At 54.4% G+C, this 20,568-nt stretch overlaps 9 protein-coding genes across 9 annotated transcripts; 4 read left to right on the top strand and 5 right to left on the bottom strand.

Annotated features, from left to right (window-relative positions):
• Positions 1–1,610: 1,610 nt before the first annotated feature.
• On the top strand, positions 1,611–2,786 carry PG998_012425 (sphingolipid delta-4 desaturase; the record flags this gene model as incomplete). The annotated part of the gene is made up of 1 exon (XM_066879241.1): positions 1,611–2,786. The coding sequence occupies one exon, from the start codon at positions 1,611–1,613 to the stop codon at positions 2,784–2,786; it is 1,176 nt and encodes a 391-aa protein (XP_066725625.1).
• A 942-nt stretch (positions 2,787–3,728) lies between these two features.
• On the bottom strand, positions 3,729–4,968 carry PG998_012424 (uncharacterized protein; the record flags this gene model as incomplete). Its single annotated transcript, XM_066879240.1, has 8 exons — positions 3,729–4,025; positions 4,082–4,099; positions 4,162–4,290; positions 4,352–4,467; positions 4,529–4,587; positions 4,664–4,686; positions 4,760–4,830; positions 4,929–4,968. The coding sequence occupies 8 exons, from the start codon at positions 4,966–4,968 to the stop codon at positions 3,729–3,731; spliced, it is 753 nt and encodes a 250-aa protein (XP_066725624.1).
• Positions 4,969–6,430: 1,462 nt separating this feature from the next.
• On the top strand, positions 6,431–7,639 carry PG998_012423 (DNA-binding protein; the record flags this gene model as incomplete). Its single annotated transcript, XM_066879239.1, has 4 exons — positions 6,431–6,512; positions 6,593–6,782; positions 6,876–7,026; positions 7,148–7,639. 4 exons carry the CDS (start codon positions 6,431–6,433, stop codon positions 7,637–7,639), a joined length of 915 nt encoding a protein of 304 aa, XP_066725623.1.
• A 678-nt stretch (positions 7,640–8,317) lies between these two features.
• PG998_012422 (ribosomal protein P1) lies at positions 8,318–8,864 on the bottom strand (the record flags this gene model as incomplete). Its single annotated transcript, XM_066879238.1, has 3 exons — positions 8,318–8,503; positions 8,609–8,686; positions 8,796–8,864. The coding sequence occupies 3 exons, from the start codon at positions 8,862–8,864 to the stop codon at positions 8,318–8,320; spliced, it is 333 nt and encodes a 110-aa protein (XP_066725622.1).
• A 1,375-nt stretch (positions 8,865–10,239) lies between these two features.
• Positions 10,240–11,891, top strand: PG998_012421 (uncharacterized protein; the record flags this gene model as incomplete). The annotated part of the gene is made up of 6 exons (XM_066879237.1): positions 10,240–10,453; positions 10,533–10,921; positions 10,978–11,144; positions 11,199–11,412; positions 11,468–11,653; positions 11,709–11,891. The coding sequence occupies 6 exons, from the start codon at positions 10,240–10,242 to the stop codon at positions 11,889–11,891; spliced, it is 1,353 nt and encodes a 450-aa protein (XP_066725621.1).
• Positions 11,892–12,228: 337 nt separating this feature from the next.
• Positions 12,229–12,806, bottom strand: PG998_012420 (uncharacterized protein; the record flags this gene model as incomplete). Its single annotated transcript, XM_066879236.1, has 4 exons — positions 12,229–12,255; positions 12,329–12,343; positions 12,409–12,563; positions 12,623–12,806. 4 exons carry the CDS (start codon positions 12,804–12,806, stop codon positions 12,229–12,231), a joined length of 381 nt encoding a protein of 126 aa, XP_066725620.1.
• A 561-nt stretch (positions 12,807–13,367) lies between these two features.
• PG998_012419 (uncharacterized protein) lies at positions 13,368–14,519 on the bottom strand (the record flags this gene model as incomplete). The annotated part of the gene is made up of 1 exon (XM_066879235.1): positions 13,368–14,519. One exon carries the CDS (start codon positions 14,517–14,519, stop codon positions 13,368–13,370), a length of 1,152 nt encoding a protein of 383 aa, XP_066725619.1.
• Positions 14,520–15,569: 1,050 nt separating this feature from the next.
• On the top strand, positions 15,570–17,724 carry PG998_012418 (uncharacterized protein; the record flags this gene model as incomplete). The annotated part of the gene is made up of 5 exons (XM_066879234.1): positions 15,570–15,693; positions 15,782–15,875; positions 15,938–16,467; positions 16,585–17,201; positions 17,260–17,724. The coding sequence occupies 5 exons, from the start codon at positions 15,570–15,572 to the stop codon at positions 17,722–17,724; spliced, it is 1,830 nt and encodes a 609-aa protein (XP_066725618.1).
• A 1,010-nt stretch (positions 17,725–18,734) lies between these two features.
• PG998_012417 (cupin -type protein) lies at positions 18,735–20,173 on the bottom strand (the record flags this gene model as incomplete). Its single annotated transcript, XM_066879233.1, has 3 exons — positions 18,735–19,461; positions 19,582–19,809; positions 20,094–20,173. The coding sequence occupies 3 exons, from the start codon at positions 20,171–20,173 to the stop codon at positions 18,735–18,737; spliced, it is 1,035 nt and encodes a 344-aa protein (XP_066725617.1).
• Between the last annotated feature and the right edge of the window lie 395 nt (positions 20,174–20,568).

Genomic DNA, 20,568 nt, shown 5'->3' with positions numbered 1-20,568 from the left:
AGCAGTAGACAGCCAGCCAATGTGCGGGTGGCACGAGACACACCACCTTCATGCGAAACGGCTGAGGGTCAACATGGGATTCGCGGTCGTCGCTGAAGCGCAACTTGCGGCATGCAACATGGCAACCCTTACGGCCCCGAGTAGTTGTGATTCCAATCATCTCCTTGGTTGCCTCCGGCAGCCTTGGTGGCATGTGATTGGAAGATGTGAATCTATCAATCGGTAAGTGTGATGGCCAGCCATGCTCGGATTATCCTTGATTCCACAATGGATTGCGCTGGAGCAAGCCAACCTACAAGTCATGCTGCACAAACAGTATTGCTTGTTCTCCCCAGTCATCATGATGATTTACTGGATACCATGGCCAAGCAATAAATGCTTAGCCACTTCTTGATGTCTATGAGATCGACATCACCATTTGACAACTGCCCAGAGTAAGTGCTGGCATAAAGTGTCGAAGCATTCAACCCGGTTTCGAACCACCAAGGGCTGATCGATCCTGTTCCAACAAGAACTTGTTGCAGTCATATGCTTTCATGGCGCCATTTAAGACATTTATTACCTGGCGTGCCCTCTTCCGATCTCTTAGTAGGATACAGCTATGAGCTGGAAGAGGGATAGAAGCATAAACTACGGGCACGAACGAACCGTGAGTGAGATATCGTCGGTTGCCTCCACACAGGTCCATGCATGCCTTATAAGGAATAATAGCTTATATCAAGGTGTTCATAATGTGTTATCCCGCTCCGCGAACGAATCAACATGCATCTCTAGCCATTAAGTGTGATTGCGACCCCAATTCCATGGTTGTATAAGAAAAACAAGAGTGAGACGAGATGGATATACTGAGCGGAACGCTATAGACGTGTAGCATCGCCAGTCACTCAGGATTCAATGATGTATATTCAGAACGCAGCACAATCGAGATCAAATACGAGAGCTTGCACACTCAACGCATGCATCCTATCACCAGCTACGCGGAAAGTAAGCTTACATACTCCAGACATCAATTCAGGAACCAGGAGGAAAATAGCGGAGTAGGACCCTTATTTTCCAACGGGGTGGGATCAACGATAACGATAACGATAGCGATAGGGATAGGGGAGTTAAGAGCAGGAGTCAAGGTCGGGGGCCGGGGGCACGGGGGGATCCAGACCGCTCAATTGGGGCTCTTTCTCTACTCGCTGCTCAGCGTGCTAGCAAGCAGAAGGAAACAGATTGACGGCCAAGACACGACAAACTCCACTTGCCTGCCAAATCGACTAGAATTGCATTGAAACATGGCCCGACCATCTTCTGATGCATCTGATCAGATTGTCGCCACTCGCTAGATAATTCTATTCCCCTCCTTGGATTTCCTAGGACGGACCAGGACTATTTACAGGGCCCTAGATTGAGAGAGAGAGAAAAAAAAAGACACAATTCGTTTCGGATGCTACCAGAGTCTTTCCCAACCCAATACAACTCACCATTCTTTTCAATTCTCCTCAGTGTGTGCCTGTCTTTACCCAATGAGTATCTAAAGTAGATTGTCCCGACCAATCATCGACCCGAGCGTCGCAACGAACCTAGAAATCTCGTCCCTCCATCCGCCAGCCGCCCAACGAACAATGGCACCTCCCTCGTCCTCTTCCACGGTGACGGCAGCCTCGACGGCCAGAGGCTCGACTGCGGAGCCGGTGCTGAAGCTCAATGGCAAAGGCGCGCCCGCCACCCCCGACCTGCCGCCGATCGAGAACAAGGAGTACCGCGACTTCTTCTGGACCTACACCGAGGAGCCGCACCGGAGCCGGCGCCTGGCCATCATCAAGGCGCACCCGGAGGTGACGAAGCTGTGCGGGCCCGAGCCGCTGACCAAGTGGGTGGTGCTGGGCGTGGTGTCGCTGCAGGTCTGCTGCGCGTACCTGCTGCGCAATAAGCCCTTCTTCTCGCTGCCCTTCTGGGCCCTCGCCTACGTCGTGGGCGCGACGGCCAACCAGAACCTGTTCCTGGCCATCCACGAGATCAGCCACAACCTGGCCTTCCGCAACGCGACGGCGAATCGCCTGCTGGCCATGGTGGCCAACCTGCCCATCGGCATACCCTACTCGGCCTCGTTCCGCCCCTACCACCTGACGCACCACAAGTCGCTGGGCGTCGACGGCCTCGATACGGACCTGCCCACCGCCCTCGAGGCCATGTTCCTCGACTCCATCCTCGGCAAGGCCTTCTTCTGCACCTTCCAGATTCTCTTCTACGCCGTCCGCCCCATGACCATCTACCCCGTGCCCTTCACCTGGGTGACGGCCGTCAACGTGGCCGTGCAGGTGACGTTCGATCTGATTATCTACTCGACCATGGGCGGCCACTCCCTGCTCTACTTCATCCTCTCGAGCTTCCTCGCTGGGTCGCTGCACCCGCTGGCTGGCCACTTCATCGCCGAGCACTACGTCTACAGCACCGTGACGCCCACGCAAAAGGACCCGACCAACAACCTGCCGATCCCCGAGACCTTCTCCTACTACGGCATCGGCAACTTCTTCACCTACAACGTCGGTCTGCACAATGAGCACCACGACTTCCCCGCCGTGCCCTGGACCCGCCTCCCCAAGCTGCACGCCCTCGCCCGCGAGTTCTACGCCGACCTGCCCCAGCACCGCTCCTGGTCCTACGTGCTCTGGCAGTTCATCTTCGACGAGAACGTCGGCATCCGCTGCCGCGTCAAGCGCAAGGAGGGCGGCCGCCTCGTCGGCGTCAACGGGACCAAGAAGACGGATGACTGGAAAGATAACGAGATGGAGCCATAAATACGAGTTGGCTCCATATTAGAAAAACTTTCGGTATCTTGAAAAAGGGGGTGCGGAGATTAGCGGCAAGGATATGTTGAAGTAAGTAGGACGTTAATACCAAGGAAAGGCAGTAAAATATGCGACTTTTCTCAGCGTGGACGAGAGGAGATTATGAGGCTGTCTTACCCGCTCGTGGCGGCGTGTATCAGAGCGCCGAAAACCTAAGCCCATGTGGTCAGCATATGCCCACGGGCCTCTGTAAATACAAACTACTAGGATATAGATATAGGTCACTCTATTAAAAGTCTAAAGCTTTCATCACCTTCGAGGAGTTTCGATGTAGACCAGAAAAAAATTAAGAAGCCGTGAGCTGCTTCGCTTATACGTAACGTCCAGAAACATGTTTGCAAGCGTTGTTTGTGCCGGTGTGCCGCTTATAGAGTGTCTGGATCATGTTCTGATTCTGCCCCTGAAACAAACAACACAAAAACAAAAGGGAATAGATGCTATAGTTACATAAATGCTGACTTGTTGCGCCAAAAGGGGCTTCTCAAGAGGACCAGTGACGGTAGCAGCAACAAGAGGGCAACGAGGAGTCCTGCTTCAAAGCGAGTCCTTACGGCCAGGCTGCCGTAGGATAATTCAGAGCCAAAAACAGCCTCAAGCCACTCTCAAAAGCCAATCTCGGAAGCAAGGCGCATGTGGCTAACGCATTCAGACGGCTCCGAGTCGCCTCACTCCTCATAACTCCAGTCTGGCCTACCCACCAGTCCCCCAATCCTCTCTATCTCACAACTGGATATCCATCAAGTTCTACGACTGCCGTCCTCGAAAGTGGTCCAGCCGCTAAACAGCTTGTGTGTTTTTCACCGAGCGCGCTTACCATTCTATTCTGCGCCTTGGCCCCAAGCCCATGTTCTGTTACAACTGACATGCCATGCTGCACCATACTTGGCTGATCTAGAAGAACAGGTAGGCAAGCAGGAAGCTAAGAAGGCAAAGGATGGCCGTCATCTGGATCGGGACACCCTCGGTGCCTTGCCTTACTTGCTGAGCGAGCTGTGCAGGGGCAGACTTCTCCTCACCCGCGCCAGTCTTGCGCTGTCTAAGACCGCTCTGATCTTGGAGCTGGGAGATGGTCTGTTGCGCCTTTTCCAGCTGCACCTTCAGCTCGTCATACGTGGCACTGGCGGCAGTCGATGCGGCAGCGGCGGCATTAGCGAGCACCGAAGGACTGCCAGCGTCATCCTTGATTTCCTCGGACTTGTCGTCTTGACGGTAATCGCTGGGGGAGGAGTAGGCGGGGGTGCAACGTCAGGAGTGGCATCAGTCTGTGAGTAACGTCATGTTAGCTAGGCAAATCATCGCAAAAGGGGTATTGGGGGGGACAAACTCCATTGACCGTAGAGCTACGCTTAGGGGTCTCCAGCTGGGAAGGGCCAGCGCCAACGGTGCCACGGGGAGACAAGAAAACGACACGGATCTTCTTCTCCACAACTTGCGACTTGTCCATCGAATCCCACTATCACATGTCATCAGTCAGTCCGCAGCGCCTGAGTTTCGCCTGTACCGTTACGACTTACAATGGCAGTCAAGTTGCTGAACTCCTTGTCGCCAGTAATCGGAACAGACTGGACCAGGAACTTGTCTCGGCATCTAGTGTCCAGCGGAGGCTCCGTCTTCATGGCCTGGAGGATAACTTAAGGCATGTTAGTTAAGGTCTGCATTTGGCTCGCAAGGCGGATTGAAGGCTTTTCTACCTTGAACTTCGACCTCCTTGCCGGGTTCAACCCGTCCGGAGTTAGGTCGCACGCAGTACCTAATGGTAGGAATGATCAGCAAAAGGCACAATGGCCACTATGTGATAGAAGGAGGCGGGGTGGATCGAGTCGTACTGTTTAGGGGCAGTAGTTTTAACCTGCGATACGGATATGTCAGCACGTGTAGCCAAGCGCAAGCGGTCCACCAGGGTCACGCGATGTCACACATACCTTGAAAGCCACAGGCGTGGTGTTGGGGTTTCTGATCTTCAGTGTCTCCGACACCTCGACAGTGAAGGGTCCTTTGTCATGTTGTTAGCTATGAGATTTGTCGCGTGCTCGCTGTATGTCTGCGGTGGATGGCAGATGGTTCGATATAATGCATAATAAGATGACGTACGGTGGAAGCCGAGCTCCTGGGGGTCGATTTCGACAGACATGGTGGGCGGGTTGGGAAAAGCGAGAGGTGTTCGTTCCGATGAACAGCTGGCCAATTTCGCAATTTAGGGTGTATATCGACCCGAGGCCGGTTGGAAAAGCCAGATAACTGGGATAACTACGAGGAGCGAACTCGTTGCGCAGGTGGTTGCGGAGGCTTATTTGGTGTCGCAAGCTTGGGTATGTGCAAGATTGCGTTTTTGTCAGCTGTCCGTTTCGATTGTGAACAACGAGGCGGTTGCGTTGGTTCCTAGTTTGGTTTGGGTCGCCGCGAGAGGTCGTAGGTGAGTCGCGGAGAAGTTGCAGAGAAGTAGAGGGCGGATATTAAAAGAGATACGAGTTGGTCCTGAGACGAGTATGGATGGATTCAATACGGCGCAAGGTTGGCAATGGGTAAGCAATCCCTTTTCTCAGCAGTAGTTAGGAAATGGGAGGAAAAAGAAGTTGGCTGGCCAAGTTTGTTACGACATAGCACGACCCGACTTCCCGAGTGTCGAGTGCGTAGGTACCCTATCTCTCCTTCTCTGGTCCCGTCGGGTTGTTCATCTAGACTCTTAGACTGGACATCTGGTCTAATTCCATCCATTGTAGGGTACCTTGCGTGGGATTGGACGCTGCCAGGGCCTCCCAGGGCCCCCCAGGGCTCCCTAAGGACCCAAGAGGGCCCCGGCTGGGTGGCTTTTTGGTGCAAGCGTGTCATTACATGGCCAATTGGGGTTTGCCCGTGGAGGATCCCGCCATGCCGCGCCCCTCGCATCATTTCAACACCGACACAAAGCCCCCAAGACCAAGACAAGACGACCCAGAAGCACAGTGCGTTGGCTGCTGAAGATATCGTGGGTGGTTATTAGACAAGCTGGGGGGCCGGGTCAGGCCATTCATTTAAGATTATTCGCAACAACTGTAAGCAATCGAGTGGTGTTTGGAATATAGTGCATGTCTGCATACACATCACACATACATGTATCATAGGCGAATGGGACGGTGGCTATGACTATGACTGTAACCTGTGCCATCGGCTTTCAAACATGTGGTGGTCATTGACAAGTCCAACCATTTGACAGGTTCAGTCAGACCAATTTTATGTATGTAAATGTAAGTCGATATGACCAGTAGCTCCATTGCCCTCAACCCCCAGGCTGCATAGTGACACCTGCACGGCCCATTCAACTTCCGCTCTAACCAGGCCTGCCCGCCCAGGGAACTCCACAGACGTCCGTTGGAGGCAACTCTGTTGATGACGTTCCTTGGTAGCCCTGAAAGCCGGAAACCAAAGCCTGTGAATCGCTTCAGCATACCCGGCATTTCCTAGGTTCTTGGTGCACCTCAGACGCAAACACCTCGTCCTTTTCAAGTGCATCCGATCAATTCCGACTTTCCGTTTGAAACCCTGTTTCGAAATCTTTTATTCTTCCACCAACAAAGCACCTTGACTTAGCGAAAGCCATCAGGATCCCGCCCAACATGTCGTCAGATCTGGATACCCTACTGGAGATGGGCTTTGACAAATCACGTGCCGAACTCGCCGTGAAGAGAGCCGGAGGCCGTAAGAGATCCAACCGCCGTTCACAGACGCTCATTGGGGAGGGAGCTAGAGCGTTGATTACTGACTACGTGCCTCGATAGTGGAGGGAGCTATCAACTGGCTGGAGAAGAACCAGGATACTCCGATCGACGAGCTTGAGGCCGAGGAGACCGGCCCCTCGGTGGACGCCGCAGCCCTCGGCGAGGGTCAGGTTGCGCAGTCCATAGTCTGCAACGATTGCGGCAAGAAGTTCAGAAACAAGGAGCTTGCTGGTTTCCATGCCGAAAAGACGTACGTCGCCTTCGCTGCCCCGCCTGGCTCTGTTTAACCCACGAGTATCTTGTGTATGTGGAATCACCATTATACTGACTCATTCGCGGTTAGTGGCCATGATGACTTTGCCGAATCAACCGAGGAGATCGCTCCTTTGACTGAGGAGGAGAAGGCACAAAAACTGCAGGATATGCGCGCAGCTCTTGCAGAGAAGCGCGCAAAGCAGGCCGTCGTCGACAAGGAGGAGCAGAAGCGCAACGAGGTAAGTCTGTTCTGATCATCATCATCGGCATATTTGGCCATCATCACCACCACCGCACCCAATATACGCACCTGATGGTCATGTGTAATTATGCCCAGGACTCACATCGACATCCCACTAGGCAATCCGTATGAAGGCTACCAAGGAGTCGCAAGACCTGAAGGAGGAGATCGCGCGCAAGGAGCAGATCAAGGAGGCGGCCAAGAAGCGCGAGGAGAAGCTCGCCGACATCGAGGCCAAGAAGCGCATCAAGGCCAAGATCGAGGCCGACAAGGAGGAGCGCCGCCGCAAGGCCGAGATGGCCAAGGCCGCTCGCGAGGGCAGGGCCCCTGAAGCGGCTCCCGCCCCCGTGGCCGCACCTGCCCCTTCCCGTCCCGCGGCTACGCACAACGAGGCCCGCCTGCGGCTCCAGCTGGCAAGCGGTAACGTCATGAAGACGCTGCCCGCCGAGACGACGCTGTTCGAGGTGGCCCAGATGCTGCAGTCGGAGAACGGCGCCACGGTCACCAAGTTCGTCATGAACTTCCCTCGCAAGACGTTCGAGGGCATCGACTTTGGCAAGACGCTAAAGGAGGCCGGGCTTGTTCCGAGTGCGGCCCTAATCGTCCAGTAACTGGGCCGGGTTATGAATGACTGGTTGGGGTGACAACGACAATGACAATAACGAATAATTGCATTGGGAATGGCGTTTGGCTCTTAAGGCGGCAAAGTTACTACAAGGAAGGCACTTGATGTGTGGGCAGGAGAACGGCTCTTCACGTGAGAGCTGCGGAACTCGTACACCAACAGAAATACCAATGCCAAGCAGACCAACCTATCGTATCAGCCTAAGGTTAAGCATGAACATCATACCAAGAGCATATGCTTGACGTGATTTACAGGCAGGATATCTCTTAGCCAGGCATCAAATCCTTAATGGCACATTTACGTATCGAAATGATGTCATGGCATGGGGACCATACGAACATCGTATCAGAGATCCAGGGAAGCAATGGACATCACATCTCACAAGGGCTGGCAGACACCGAGCGTTACTGATTTGTTTGTCATTTCTCCCGAAGGCCATCATCAGATTAGATCTATGCGAAGAGCCAACTTTTGTCTTATCGCCCGGGGCAAGCATCCGGATATCGTGCCCATTGCCTTCCCTTCACGCCGCACACCGAAGTTGGTGTGTTGTAAGTGAAAACCCCAGAACCATGCATGATGAATGAAGTCACAAAGGGAAGAGGAGGTGGTCGTTCTTTTCGTCGTGATCGTGGTAAACGGAAAGTTCATCGTAAAGAACCGCTTAATCGAAGAGACCGAAGCCCATATCCTCGTCGGACTCCTCCTTCTCCTCTTCCTTCTCCTCGGCCTTGGCCTCCTCAGCGGCACCACCGGCGGCGGCGGCACCACCAGCAGCGGGGCCAGCAGCGGCACCACCACCGGAGCCGATGTTGGAGAGGAGATCCTTGATGTCCTTGCCCTCAAGAGCCTGTAGAGCGCCAACAAATTAGTATCGCGAAACACCAAGCCACAAGATTCGAATTCGGATTTATTTCGTAGTGGGGGGTTTTGTGCGTTAATGGTGTTATCGTACCTTGGCGAACAGAGAGGTCCAGATGGGCTCAATGTCGGCAACGTTGGCAGCCTTGATCAGGGTCTGGAGCTTGTCGGCCTATAGGTGAAATCCAATTGTCAGTCGCTGTATCCTCTCTACCAGTTCACAGTCCATATCGCTTTTTGTTTTCCTTGGTCGCAATTCGGTGGGCGAGTTTCGGGCTTACAGTGACAGGGACATCCTCATCGGCGAGGATGAGCGCCGCGTAGGACGAAGCCAGCTCAGCGTTAGACATTGTGAAATGTGAGATGGATGTTGGGTGGGCAGAAAGGTGTGTGTTGAGAGTTGCAATTCTGCTTGCTGGCGCTGATGGGCTGGTTTTGCGATTTACGACTCCGATGTTCAGAGGTCACTTTTCGGGATGGAGACTAACACTGGACAATTTTGAGAAAGAGGGTCGAACAACCCTAAGCGGGCGTGAGACAAATTGGCCGGGGCTTCGGGTAAACAATTTTGCAGCTTGCAGAAGGGCGCTCAATTGGCCTGAGGCTTTCTGATTGGCTGCAGCGCCTCCAGATCCCGTGGGCGAATAAGAAGGCTCGGGGGTTTCACCCGACCCATGAGACGTGAGAGATGCCCCACGCGACCATCGACATGATTAGCATTAGGCCATTAGCACATTTTCACGCCTTGTCCTGCGCCAACCTGCGCAAATGCTGCGTCTTCTGAATTCACTAATTGCCAGGCTTCTGACTAGGGTGTCAAGCATGATAGGGAAGCTGCCTGCTCTATCATCATCATTGCCCCACCCGATGGCTCGACTTCCCCGCCTTCCCATGCTTCCATGCGATAGAGTAGTGACAGTTGGGTCTCACGACTGGGAATCAATCCGAGCTGGCCGAAGCGAGCGACATGTCCCCTTGGTCGGGTTGCGAAAGCGCCGTATAGGCCTCTGACATAGTAGAACTGTAATGATTTGCGAAACTAGGTATAACCATCAATCAAATAGCTGGACGAATGGCCAGATTGGTACCCTGGCACCTGGCATCCCGTGGGCTTGCCAGTTAATTGTTTACGGAGAGTATTATACGTAAAGCAGCACTGCACCAAGTAAACCCGCAAGAGGATACCGAGCAACGGCAGCGTCGGCAGGAGCCAATGATCTCAAAGGCCGCCAGGAAGGAACAAGAGTGCATATGTCAAGTCGCAGAATCCAATACCAAGAAGTCCTAGAAGTCTTGCTGCTGCTGTGCCTATTCCTTGGGCACTCCACCCCAAATATCCAGCCAGGCCCCTCTAGCTTCCAGTAGATTGGCTGCTTGATCCCCCACGCAAGGACATCTGAACATCACCTTACATACAACAACGTCCCCCCAGTCCACGTCATTGGACATTCTTACTTATGCACAGCCTGGCCTACTGCAGCTGATCTTCTCCCGAACCACCACCACTTCCAATATATCGGTATACCGCTTCTAGAGGAAACTGAAACGGCCCACGCGATCTGCAAGCTACCTGATTAGTTCCGCTACTGCGAAGAGGGGCTGTGAAACTTTCTCGGGGCATCTACGTTGCAGGCTCGCTCTTTGTCAAGCTGCTGAAAGGATTCTACGGACAACGCCTCGGGCTCAGGTAGACTCCTTCTCGAGTCCCATTCCTCGACACAGATCATGGAAACACCCAAGATCCCCGCGCCCCGAGATGAGGGCGAGAAGCGCATTCTCGCCGAGCTCATGTCCATCCGCGATCAACTACAGCTGCGGAAGCTTGATCGGACAACCTACGTCCGCACCCAAGATGTCATGGTGTTGTATGAGAAGACGATCGAGCAAGTACGCCAGCTCAACGTGTTGAGGACAGGCAAGAAGTCAGAAGAAAACCAAGGTAATCGCTCTCTCCGATCCTCAGATACATGTCCCCGTATCAGTTGCGGCTGGATGCTAATATGGGGTGCTTGCTATAGTCGATAGGGTTGTCGACAGCTGTTTTCAGCTACTGTCGCTGTTCTTCATGACAATCGGGCGCAATAACGAAGCGCCAGCAGCCTACTCCCTCACATCGACTATCAAGCGTTTACTCGACCACCTGGACGAAGCGAACCTCTTCTCGGCCAAGGACCTAGCGAGTATCGAACATACCCTAGAGCGGCTTGACACCATTGTGAACAATACCAAGACCAAGGAGCCAGCCCCTTTCCTCGAGGCTCACCTCGCGAGCCGAATCGATCGTTGCCGGGAGACCTTGTGTGCGCTGAAGCAGAGATTAAAGGAGTATGACGAAGCCATCATTCCATCACATGAGAAACTGGTCTCCATCTTACGCCAGATGGCTGCCATCAACACCAAGCCCAAGGTATATCAGCAATCACGATCCAATGGCGAAACTTGCTCTGACCTATTATTTCACAGTTCAAACCTGAAGATATCAACAAATTACGAGCGCAGCTGAAAGATATACAATCGCAAACTGTTGACGGTCAATTTGTTAACGCAGAAGGCAAACCTTTAGCTGGAAACGACCCTGTCGTGGCTTTGCTTGAGCGTTGCCAGAAGTACAGCGATGTGATATTGGACATGTCAGTATAGTTACGCCGACCTTCCACTTTCAGCTATAACTAACATTGTCACAGGGGAGGTCGATTCCCAGAGCAATGGAAGGTCATATATGACACCTTGACCGGCATACGTAATGAGCTTGATAAGCTGTCTCTTACACAGGCTTGGTCTCTACGCGAAACCGACCTTTACGACTACCAACGGCAGCTTGACAAGATCGACGAGAACCGAGTGGACGGAAATTGGGTCGACGCCAAGGGTCGACCTGCCGACCTATATGTCCAACGTGTACGTGAAACAGTCACAAGGACGTGGAAACCATGCCGTTACTAACTGGCTGCAGACCTTGCTCTATCTTATTCGGCGAAGCTATGGCTACATTTATCATCTGATGATTTCGTCTGAGCCGGTTTCCGAGGCTTTGCTGCCCATCTACAACCAACTCCAAACTCTGAAACGCTGCTTGATCGAAGTACAAAACAATGGAGGTGTCTCGACAGTGAGAGAGCTGTATCCATATAGCATGAAGGTATGTGACGTTCCGGAGAGTCCCAGGTTTCTGTGCTGACCTTCCGGCTTACTAGCTAAATTCGATCGACAACCTGCGAGTGGACGGAAAATTCCTGGTCAGTGGCGATATCCCGGAAGGTCAAGGCAGTGTATCCGAGCTGCTTTCCCAATGCTACGATCTAAACTACGAACTGCGGGTTGCCGCCGAAGAACAGGCTGAAAATGAGAAGTCGGAAACGAAGGACGACAATGAGTAACTATAGGATGAGTAGAGACAACAAGAACCGTCGGCGATAGTATGAACAGTATGCGGATGCCATTCCCGCTCGCTAGTAGTCGTTGCAAGATGCACGTCTACTTTTACGATACCACACAGTATCATCCGACATCGAACATAGTCACTGCATGGAAGCATTGTGCATTTCCGATATCATGGGAGGCTGGGAGTCACTGGATGCGTCTCGCAAAAGCGAAGGGACATTCTTGGGAATTATAAACATAATGATTATCCATACCCCACAACCCCGTTCTCGGCTGCGTGAACCTGAAGATAATAAAACATATTCGATATTCGATTCAATGCTGGCTGTTTCTTTAGGGGTATCGGAACGCGAGTTTGACCTACACGCAAGAGTTAGTTGGTAATTTCAATATTCTTGGAGGGTCACGGGTTCTACTGTTGTGCTCTACTTACAGGCCATATCTGAACCTAGAAGCGTAAAAAGCGTTAATTCCCGGTTTCTCATGTAGTCGGTTTCGGGAGCAGTAACCTACCTTTTCCATGTCCCACACGCCACTCGTGGTGTAAATGTCCTTCTCCAGATGGGCTCTGACTTCCTCGACGGACTCGGCGACCATGACTACGGTGCTGCCGGCGAAGTCCCACTTGGTGGGATCGTCGCCCTGGGGTACTGAGCCGAGTGCCGCACCTAGTTTAGATTTCAGTACACTGGCTTGATAGGCTCATAAATAAATAAAAGACACTTACCTCCCATCTTCATGGTGCCGTTCTCGATATGTGACGTGATCCCCTCAAAGTGCTTCGGCCGTACCTCGAGACGCTTGGCCTGCATGCCAGGCTTGTCCGGGATCACGACCAGGAACTCGAACTTGCCCGGGGGTGGGGCCGTGATGGCGGGTTTCGCGGGGGTGGATGAGGCCGATGAAGACATGGCGCGGCGGGTGTAGCTAGTACAGCTGGGATGGAAGAAGGGGAGTAGAGAGAACGACGGAGTGAAAGTTAGAAGGTTAGACTGGAATGCCGAGGCCGGGTAGAGCAGGCGGCGTGGGGTAATTCCAACAAGAGATCGGGGGTGAAGAAGCGGAATGGTGCGGCTGCAGCAATTGGGGCAGACATGGTGGGAGAGAAGGGGAAAGGGGGAAATACAGCGGGACTTTTTATAGGTATGTGACCATTGAGGGGATGTTAGCCAAAGGGCGTAGATATATGATCGATGCTGGGTGCCGCGGTTGGAGATTCCTGCGGCAGCGGAGACCAAACACACACCCCGCCATCTACCCGCTTTGGGAGTGGCCGGCTGCTCCCGATAGGCCCCCGAGACATTGACTTCCACTTATGTGCTCCGTATGTAGGCGGGTGGTAGGGATCAAGGCACAACCAGCAGAACGCTATCTTGAATGCAAATCCGACTCCTTCTATTCATGTCACGTATCCATCGGCGTAGTAGCATTGCAAGCATCGCCAATTGTCGGTGGCTATGTTCCGACCACCATCAAGCCGGGATCTTCTCGAGGACGGAAAAGAACAGCGGCCCCCATTGGCCACCGCCCGGGTGATCAGGCAACACGACCCATCCATGCTTCGTACGTTCCGCCCAGCCCTCTAGCCACGTTTCTTCCTCCGCGCCCGCGCTTCGTCTCACGGCGACGTCCCACTTGATCCCGAGCTTCTTCTTGTCCTTCTGCACGAGCCCCAAGCCCCTCTCGATGACGCCGTCGTTCTCCTCGTCGCGGAGGGAGCACGTGGCGTAGACCGCCCGCCCGCCGACACGGACGGCGCGAAGCGCGTTCAGCAGTAGCGTTGCCTGGACCTTGCCCGCCTGCCGCGCTCTGGCATGCGCGTGCAGGACGTGCCGCTCGCTCGAGCACGGCGCGTCGAGGAGCACCTTGTCGTAGCCCCCGGCGCGGACGAGGGGGAGCGACGTAATCGATAGGGGGTCGGCGCCGTCCAGCTCCAGGGCCTTGACCTCGCCGCTTCGGAGGAGGGCAGGGGGTAGGTAGGCTTCCAGATTGGCTGCCAGTCGCTTGTGACGCGCGGGGTCCACCTCGTTGCTGTGCAGACAGCCACCCGCCAGTGACGGGGCGTCCAAGTCGTCCATGGTGGGCGGACGAAGGAGCTGCGCCAGCGCTATGCTCTTGCCACCGGGTGCGGCGCAGAGGTCTAGGACCTTGTCGCCCGGCATTGGATTGAGTAAGCGGACCGGGAGGAGCGATGCCGCATCCAGATTCCAATGTGCCATTAGTTCTCGGGAGCCATCTGGGTTTGTAGTCACCTGTGGAACCGGAAAAGGTTCGTCGATCGAGACGGGCTGGGAGGGGTCTGTCAAGTCGCCTCTCTTGTATGCCAACAGGCGTAGTTGTTGGGGATTCCCTGCAGAGTTGTAGGAGCCTTTGCCAACAGGAAGGGGAAACAACAAGTCAATGGTCTGTAGTTTTCTCTTGTCATCATCGGTAAACAAGCCCCCACTAGGGATCTCAGCAGCCTGATATCGGTTCACAAGCATGGCATATCGCGTGTTCCTCAAAAGGGCAGGGCGAAGCGAGTTTCTCCAGCGTTCCTCGCCATATTGTGCAGCATAGATTCGGTCGAAGGAGTGTTCTGCGGCCTCGACCAGCCTGAGCTGGGCTTTGGTTAGGCCAGGCATGTCGTCGGAGCGAACAAGCAAACGAAGGGCCAGCTGCCTTGTCACCGCCTGGCCGCCGTTTTCTCAAGAACCAACCTGGCTTAGGTAAGATGTGGTGTGACCTGACGTTGAGCAAATTGAATCGAATGTTTGATGTGGCGCATAGAGCTTCGGTTGGCGGCGCCCAGCTGTCGCCGATCCGACAGCATGGTAGTATAGACTCTGCCCTGCCGGATAGACATGGCGAGTTGCTTCGGGGATGCTTAGAATATGACGATAAGCTACGGATGGTTGCAGCGAGTTGTGACACGTATGATCCAGAAGCATTTAATTGGACATGGAAAGTGGCAATGGGACGTAATGTGATAAGCACCCAGAGTTCGTCTGTAGGTGTTGGTGCAATATGTCGATATATCTATATCTATATCTATTTCGGACGGATTGCCGTGGTTCGTCTAATAGTGGCGGCGCATGAAATAAGGTTAATTGACACCATGTGCCCTGCATAGAGCCGCTGCTATATTCTGACTGCTTATACCGGCACTCCACGATATCCTGTCGTGGCTTGGCGCGGGACGAACGACAATGGATCATGTCGGTGGATCACGAAAAGCAGGCCTAGCCTAGCGCACGGCTGGCGCTGATTCCGAGCAGGGAACACAAACCCTCTCAAAGGCGACTATTCGATCCCAAGCTTCCTATCCGACTTAAGCGACATTCTATGGTCAGCCGGCCTTCGAATTACTGGCCATGGGCCACGCACGGCCCGTACTCCGGTTCCTCTCCTGCCAGAGGTAGACGATGGGCTTGTTGCTTTTCTTCCTCCTCTCTTCTGTTCTCATTGCTGACGTGCATGCGGCTTGCGCTCTTATACGTAGGATCGACTCGTGTCAAGTTCCAGTATAACTTGAAACACGGAACTGGTGGACCACCCTTACAACGGTCGTCTGTCGCTACGTCTCGAATTCTCCAATGCGACAAAGACCAGCTGGCTCTTCTCTTTGTGGCTTTCATGAGCTTCCCCTCTGCTTCACTTCTCCTCACATCAATTACTCGCTGGCTTGACCCAAGATGGCATCGTCGATTCTGCTGCTGCTTCTCGCGGCTATAGCATATGGCGTGTATCGCTACGTCTCTGCGCTGGCAGGGAATGTCGCCAAAGCAAAGCGCACCGGGCTTCCTTACCATGTGGTCCGTAAGTGTTTCTCTCTTCCCCGCGGGAAAAGTGGTGGTCCGTTAGCTTGTCCGCAACATAATAACTAATCATGGTTTCGTACCCACAGCCCTCAGTCCTCATAGCCCCATTGCCCAGATGTTTCCTTTCTGGAAGCGCCTGTTCAAGCTACTGCCCCGCAGATACTGGGAAGATGTGATGCCGTACGTTACACACACGCGCGCCTGCTCAACCATATATCCCGATGATATACTGACCTTCGCAGTATCTTGATGCCGGATTGGCATTTCCGCGACAACTACCGAGTGTTCGAGAAGCTGGGCGACGTGTTCTTGGTCGTCTGTCCCAACATCATCATCCTCTACACTGCGAACGCCGAGGTGATCCACCAAGTCACGTCCAAGCGCGAGGCCTTCCCGAAGCCGGTCAAGGTCTACAAGATCCTGTCCCTGTACGGCGAGAGCGTCCTGACGACCGAGGGCCCCGTGTGGAAGAACCACCGCAAGGTCACGGCCGCCTCGTTCAACGAGAAGAACGCCGCCCTCGTCTTTGCCGAGTCCATCAAGCAGACCGAGGGCATGATCGACCAGTGGCTGGGGGCCGACGGCCGGGGGAACAAGACCATCAAGACTGTGGAGCATGATACCATGAGCCTTATGTTGCACATCATTGGTTACGTCGGTTTCGGGCTCCAGCTACTGTGGCCGGGACAGTCGCTCCCATCAGATGCGGATGCCCGCCAAGCCAAATATGCCACCTTGAAACCCCTGGAGGGCACACGCTCAACTTCAAACAGTCTTTGGAGACGACGCTGGAGAAGATATTGATGCTTCTCTTGACACCCCGGTGGTTGTTGAGTAAGTCGCCATTGGTGGAACTGTACACGAGCGAAGCTAACGTTTTGTCCACCAGAGCATCTTCCTTTCAAGACTACGAAAGATGCCGCTGAAGCAGAAGACAACTTTGTGAAGTACCTAGACGAGTTTCTACATGACAAGATTGACGACGTTAAGAAAGGCGACAAAGAGGTCGGCATGGACATCATGGGACAGCTCGTGCGGACAAGTTACGGAGACCGCGGGGCCAGCAACGAGAAGAAGGGCAGCAGCAAACTCCTCAAGCTAACGGACAGTGAAATCACTGGCAATGCCTTCATCATGATCGTCGCGGGCCACGAGACGACAGCCAACACGATCCACTTCCTGCTGCTGGAGCTGGCCAACAACCCGGCGGCCCAGCGGCTGCTCCAGCGGGACATCGCCGCCATCTTCGGCGACACGGACCCACATTCCTGGGACTATGAGTCGAGTGTCAGCACGCTGATGGCGTCCATGGCCGGCGCCTGCATGAACGAGATGCTGCGCATGATGCCGCCCGTCGTCGATATCCCCAAGGAGGTGGCCGCCGCCCACGGCCAGGTCATCGTGAGGGACGGGGAGAAGTACCACCTGCCGCAGGGCACGCACGTCGGCCTGGTGACGACGGCGGTGCAGCGCAACCCGCGCTACTGGCCCTCGAAGCCGAGCAAGGTGGCGGCGACGGGGGGGCGACGAAAACAGCAGCGACATCCACGACTTCGTGCCCGAGCGCTGGTACCGGAAGGCGGCGGAGAGCCCCGACGGCGAGAATACGAGCGAAGAAGAAGCCGCGGTCGAGGGCGCCGACACGGAGAACTACGGCGGGTTCGAGGGCCCCGACACGAGCGCGCAGCTGTTCCGGCCGGTGCGGGGGTCCTACATCCCCTTCTCGGACGGGGCGCGGTCGTGCCTGGGGCGGCGGCTGGCGCAGGTCGAGCTCATCTCGGCGCTCAGCGTCATCTTCCAGAAGTACAGCCTGGAGCTCGCGGTGGACGAGTGGGCGAGCGACGACGAAATCAAAAACATGGACCGGGCACAGCGCGCCGAGGTCTACAGGAAGGCGCAGGACAAGTCGCGGGAGGTCATCGCCGGCGCGAGCAGCCTCCTGACGCTGAAGCTTCACGGCGACAAGTTCGTGCCTATCCGGCTGGTGCCCAAGGGGCAGGAGCGGTTTGTGGATTGGATGGATTCATAGTAGATGAGAACCCCTCCTGACACAGACAGGTAGATAAAATAAAGAACAAAAAAGATGGACAATCTTCAAACGTAATAGAGTGGTATGTTGCAAAATAGCATCAGCGTGATTCTCTCCATGTCGGAAGCACTGCGTTTACCAGGTTACGATGTACTACACAGATCAGGTATCTGCCGTGACGATTGGTATTCTGAATGATTGTGGTAGTTGCATATTGGAAAGACGATATCGTTGAACACAGACGCCAGACGGTCAGATTTGGAAAGGAGGAAAACTGCAAATTTTATTTCAAGCCGCTTTAGTGTATCGTTCCATTCGTCCATTCATCTTAGAACACCAACCCCGTCATCCCATGTTTGGAAGTAGGATATCAAGAGTCCCTCCGCTCTTCTCAAAGAAGGGCAAGCCCTCGACTTTTGAGCCGGAACGGCCCCACGCAATCGCTACTATAAACAATGTTTGAAAAAGGAGGCAAATGCCTTGCTTAACCCCTTATAGAAAAAACCAACCCTGGACTTGCATGTTTATATCGCAGTCCTACGTATAGCAAGTACACACTATAACCACACGCCGCCGCCAGATGATTTACCTGACGTCTGAATAGTAAACAAAAACTTCAAAGCACCCCGCTCGAAGTCTGGTTGAGACAAGCATCCATGGTCCGCCAACCTCAAAGAGGCCCAACAGGAAAGATGCTGCACACACCTAGGAGTCCAAGGTGGGGGCTAAAACAGGGAGGCCAGAGGGAAAAGGCTGGTATCAGGGTGGCAATAAAGCCAAAAAGAGATCACCAACACCGATAAAACGCCCACCAACGCCGTCCTCAAGGTCATGAATCGGAGAGCGCAAAGACCAAAGAAATCATCCAGCTTGCTGAACAAATTGCTCAGATTACCAAAGATGAGAGAAGTTGCAGTATGTGGCGAGAGGGTAATCGCGAAGAGCGGTTGAGTTCGATGATTTGCGCGTCGAGCGAACCATCTTCTCGGGATCGAATATCTCGCTCACACCTACTTCTTCAGCACAGCATCGTAGACGCTGAAAAGGCCTGTGACGGCAGTGCCGACCAATACACCCTTCCAGCCGCCATAGACTGCACCGTTGACACGCGCAATCGACTCTTCGCTGAACCAGCCGCCAAAGGTGACGTTTTGCCCGTAGACAACAAATGAGAGCAGCGCTTTCACGATGCTGAAGGTCATCGGGTCAACAGTGTAGTCAGGAGAAGGGTTCGCGTTGCGCGAGGTGCGACGTCCAGACTGGTGAGCCACGGACAGGTTGAAGAAGTAGCCGAAGAGAGTAGGCAGGATAGCGCTGGTGCAGGCCCACAGGAAAGTAGGCGACCAGAAAGACGTGGTCAAGAGGAGGAAGAGGTCCGGGATCATGACTGGGTAGTCCTTGGTACCAAGGAGCTGGAGGGCGGGGATGGTGAATGCATAGCGATCGGGCAAAACCTCGTGTCGCAAGAAGTATAGCTCGAAGACCGAGACGAGGGCGAGCACGGCGTTTACAGAGGACAGGTACTCTCGTGTAGCGCGCGTGGCTTCTGTCACACCAGACTCTTTGTAGATGACCGAGACGCGGTTCCTCACAGCAACGGTTGAGCGGTCGACGGCCTCGGCGACGTCCGCCGGTGTGGCGGGCAAGGGAATTCGGCTTGCAAGGGAGAGGGCACGGGCCGGGGTGTGGGCGATGGCCGTAGAGGTGCTGATAGCCATGGGCTCCTCTTCCGATGATCTGACGTTTGTTGTTAGTAAAACGCGGGCGCGTGCCGTGCGGATCCAGACGCGTGCCATGCCCCTCCCTTTGTTGGAGGGAGGTTGCGACAACGCGCCGGCCTGCGGAATGGGGACTTACTCGGGTGCGGGCGCGGGCAGAGTAGGGGCCTCTTCAATGGCTTTGGTGAGTCTTCGCTTGCTGACGCGAGGCTTGTCATCCAAATCCCTCTTGATGGGTGATCCGGCAGCCCTGTTGCGACTCGAGTAATAAGGCGCGAACTTGGGGTCGGCTATGAACTGGGTCGAGTTTTCTGCGAGGAATTCGTCCAGGGCCAGCTCCAGCTCGGCCTTCTTGAAGGATTCATAGCTATACGATAGAAGAAGTGAGTCAGCGCATGCCTCCCATCGCGCGAGGTTCGGTGGCCGGGGGAAGTGCTGCCACGAGATCCCCTCGTGGCATTGCGGACCCGCATTCCAGAGGGAATTGAAGGTGCGGTGCAGGACAGCTCGCTCGGATGACGACAGAGGCGGGAGCTCCGATCGCGTCACAATTGAAGAAACACAGACAAAACGCGACAGAAGCCGGTGCAAAACTCGAAAATAGATGGGTTCAGAGCAAGGCGCAAGAGAATCCATCGCGTGCATACGTACTTTGTCAGGCCCGATTGTTGCGCGAGCTCGACAAGCTCGGCCTTCCGCTGCCGCTGCAGCCAGGCGTTCGCGCCGGACATGGTGAAGAGCTCGCGAAGGAGAAAAGTTATGTGGTGTTGGGTATGGCTGTAGTCGCGTTGCAACGGCGACCAAGATGGAATGCTTCTCGGAGAGATATAGCAAATAGATCCGTGATGAACTGGGGGAGAAGATGGTGGTGGATGACTGTTGGTGTGTACTTGATCAAGGGGGTTGTGCAGTGCGCGCAGTGACAGGAACGGGAAGGCTAGGTAGAGAGGGGGGGTGTTGTTTATGTTTTTCTGGGCTGGCGTGTCAGTGAAGGCCAGAAGGTGTGGAGGATCTGCGCCCGCTGCCGGTGCTAAAGAGCGAGAAAGTGGGAGGGTGTGAGCTGTCGGCGGGCCCCCAGCTTGTTAGGGACCAAAGAGGGGCCTGGCATGGTACGATGGCCCTCCTT

The sequence above is a fragment of the Apiospora kogelbergensis genome, assembly GCF_038363985.1.
Source record: "Apiospora kogelbergensis strain CBS 113332 chromosome Unknown utg000008l_segment0_segment0, whole genome shotgun sequence".
In the NCBI taxonomy this organism is placed as follows: domain Eukaryota; kingdom Fungi; phylum Ascomycota; class Sordariomycetes; order Amphisphaeriales; family Apiosporaceae; genus Apiospora; species Apiospora kogelbergensis.
Note: the sequence above shows the minus strand (reverse complement) of the source record. Positions and strands in the feature narration are given on the sequence as shown.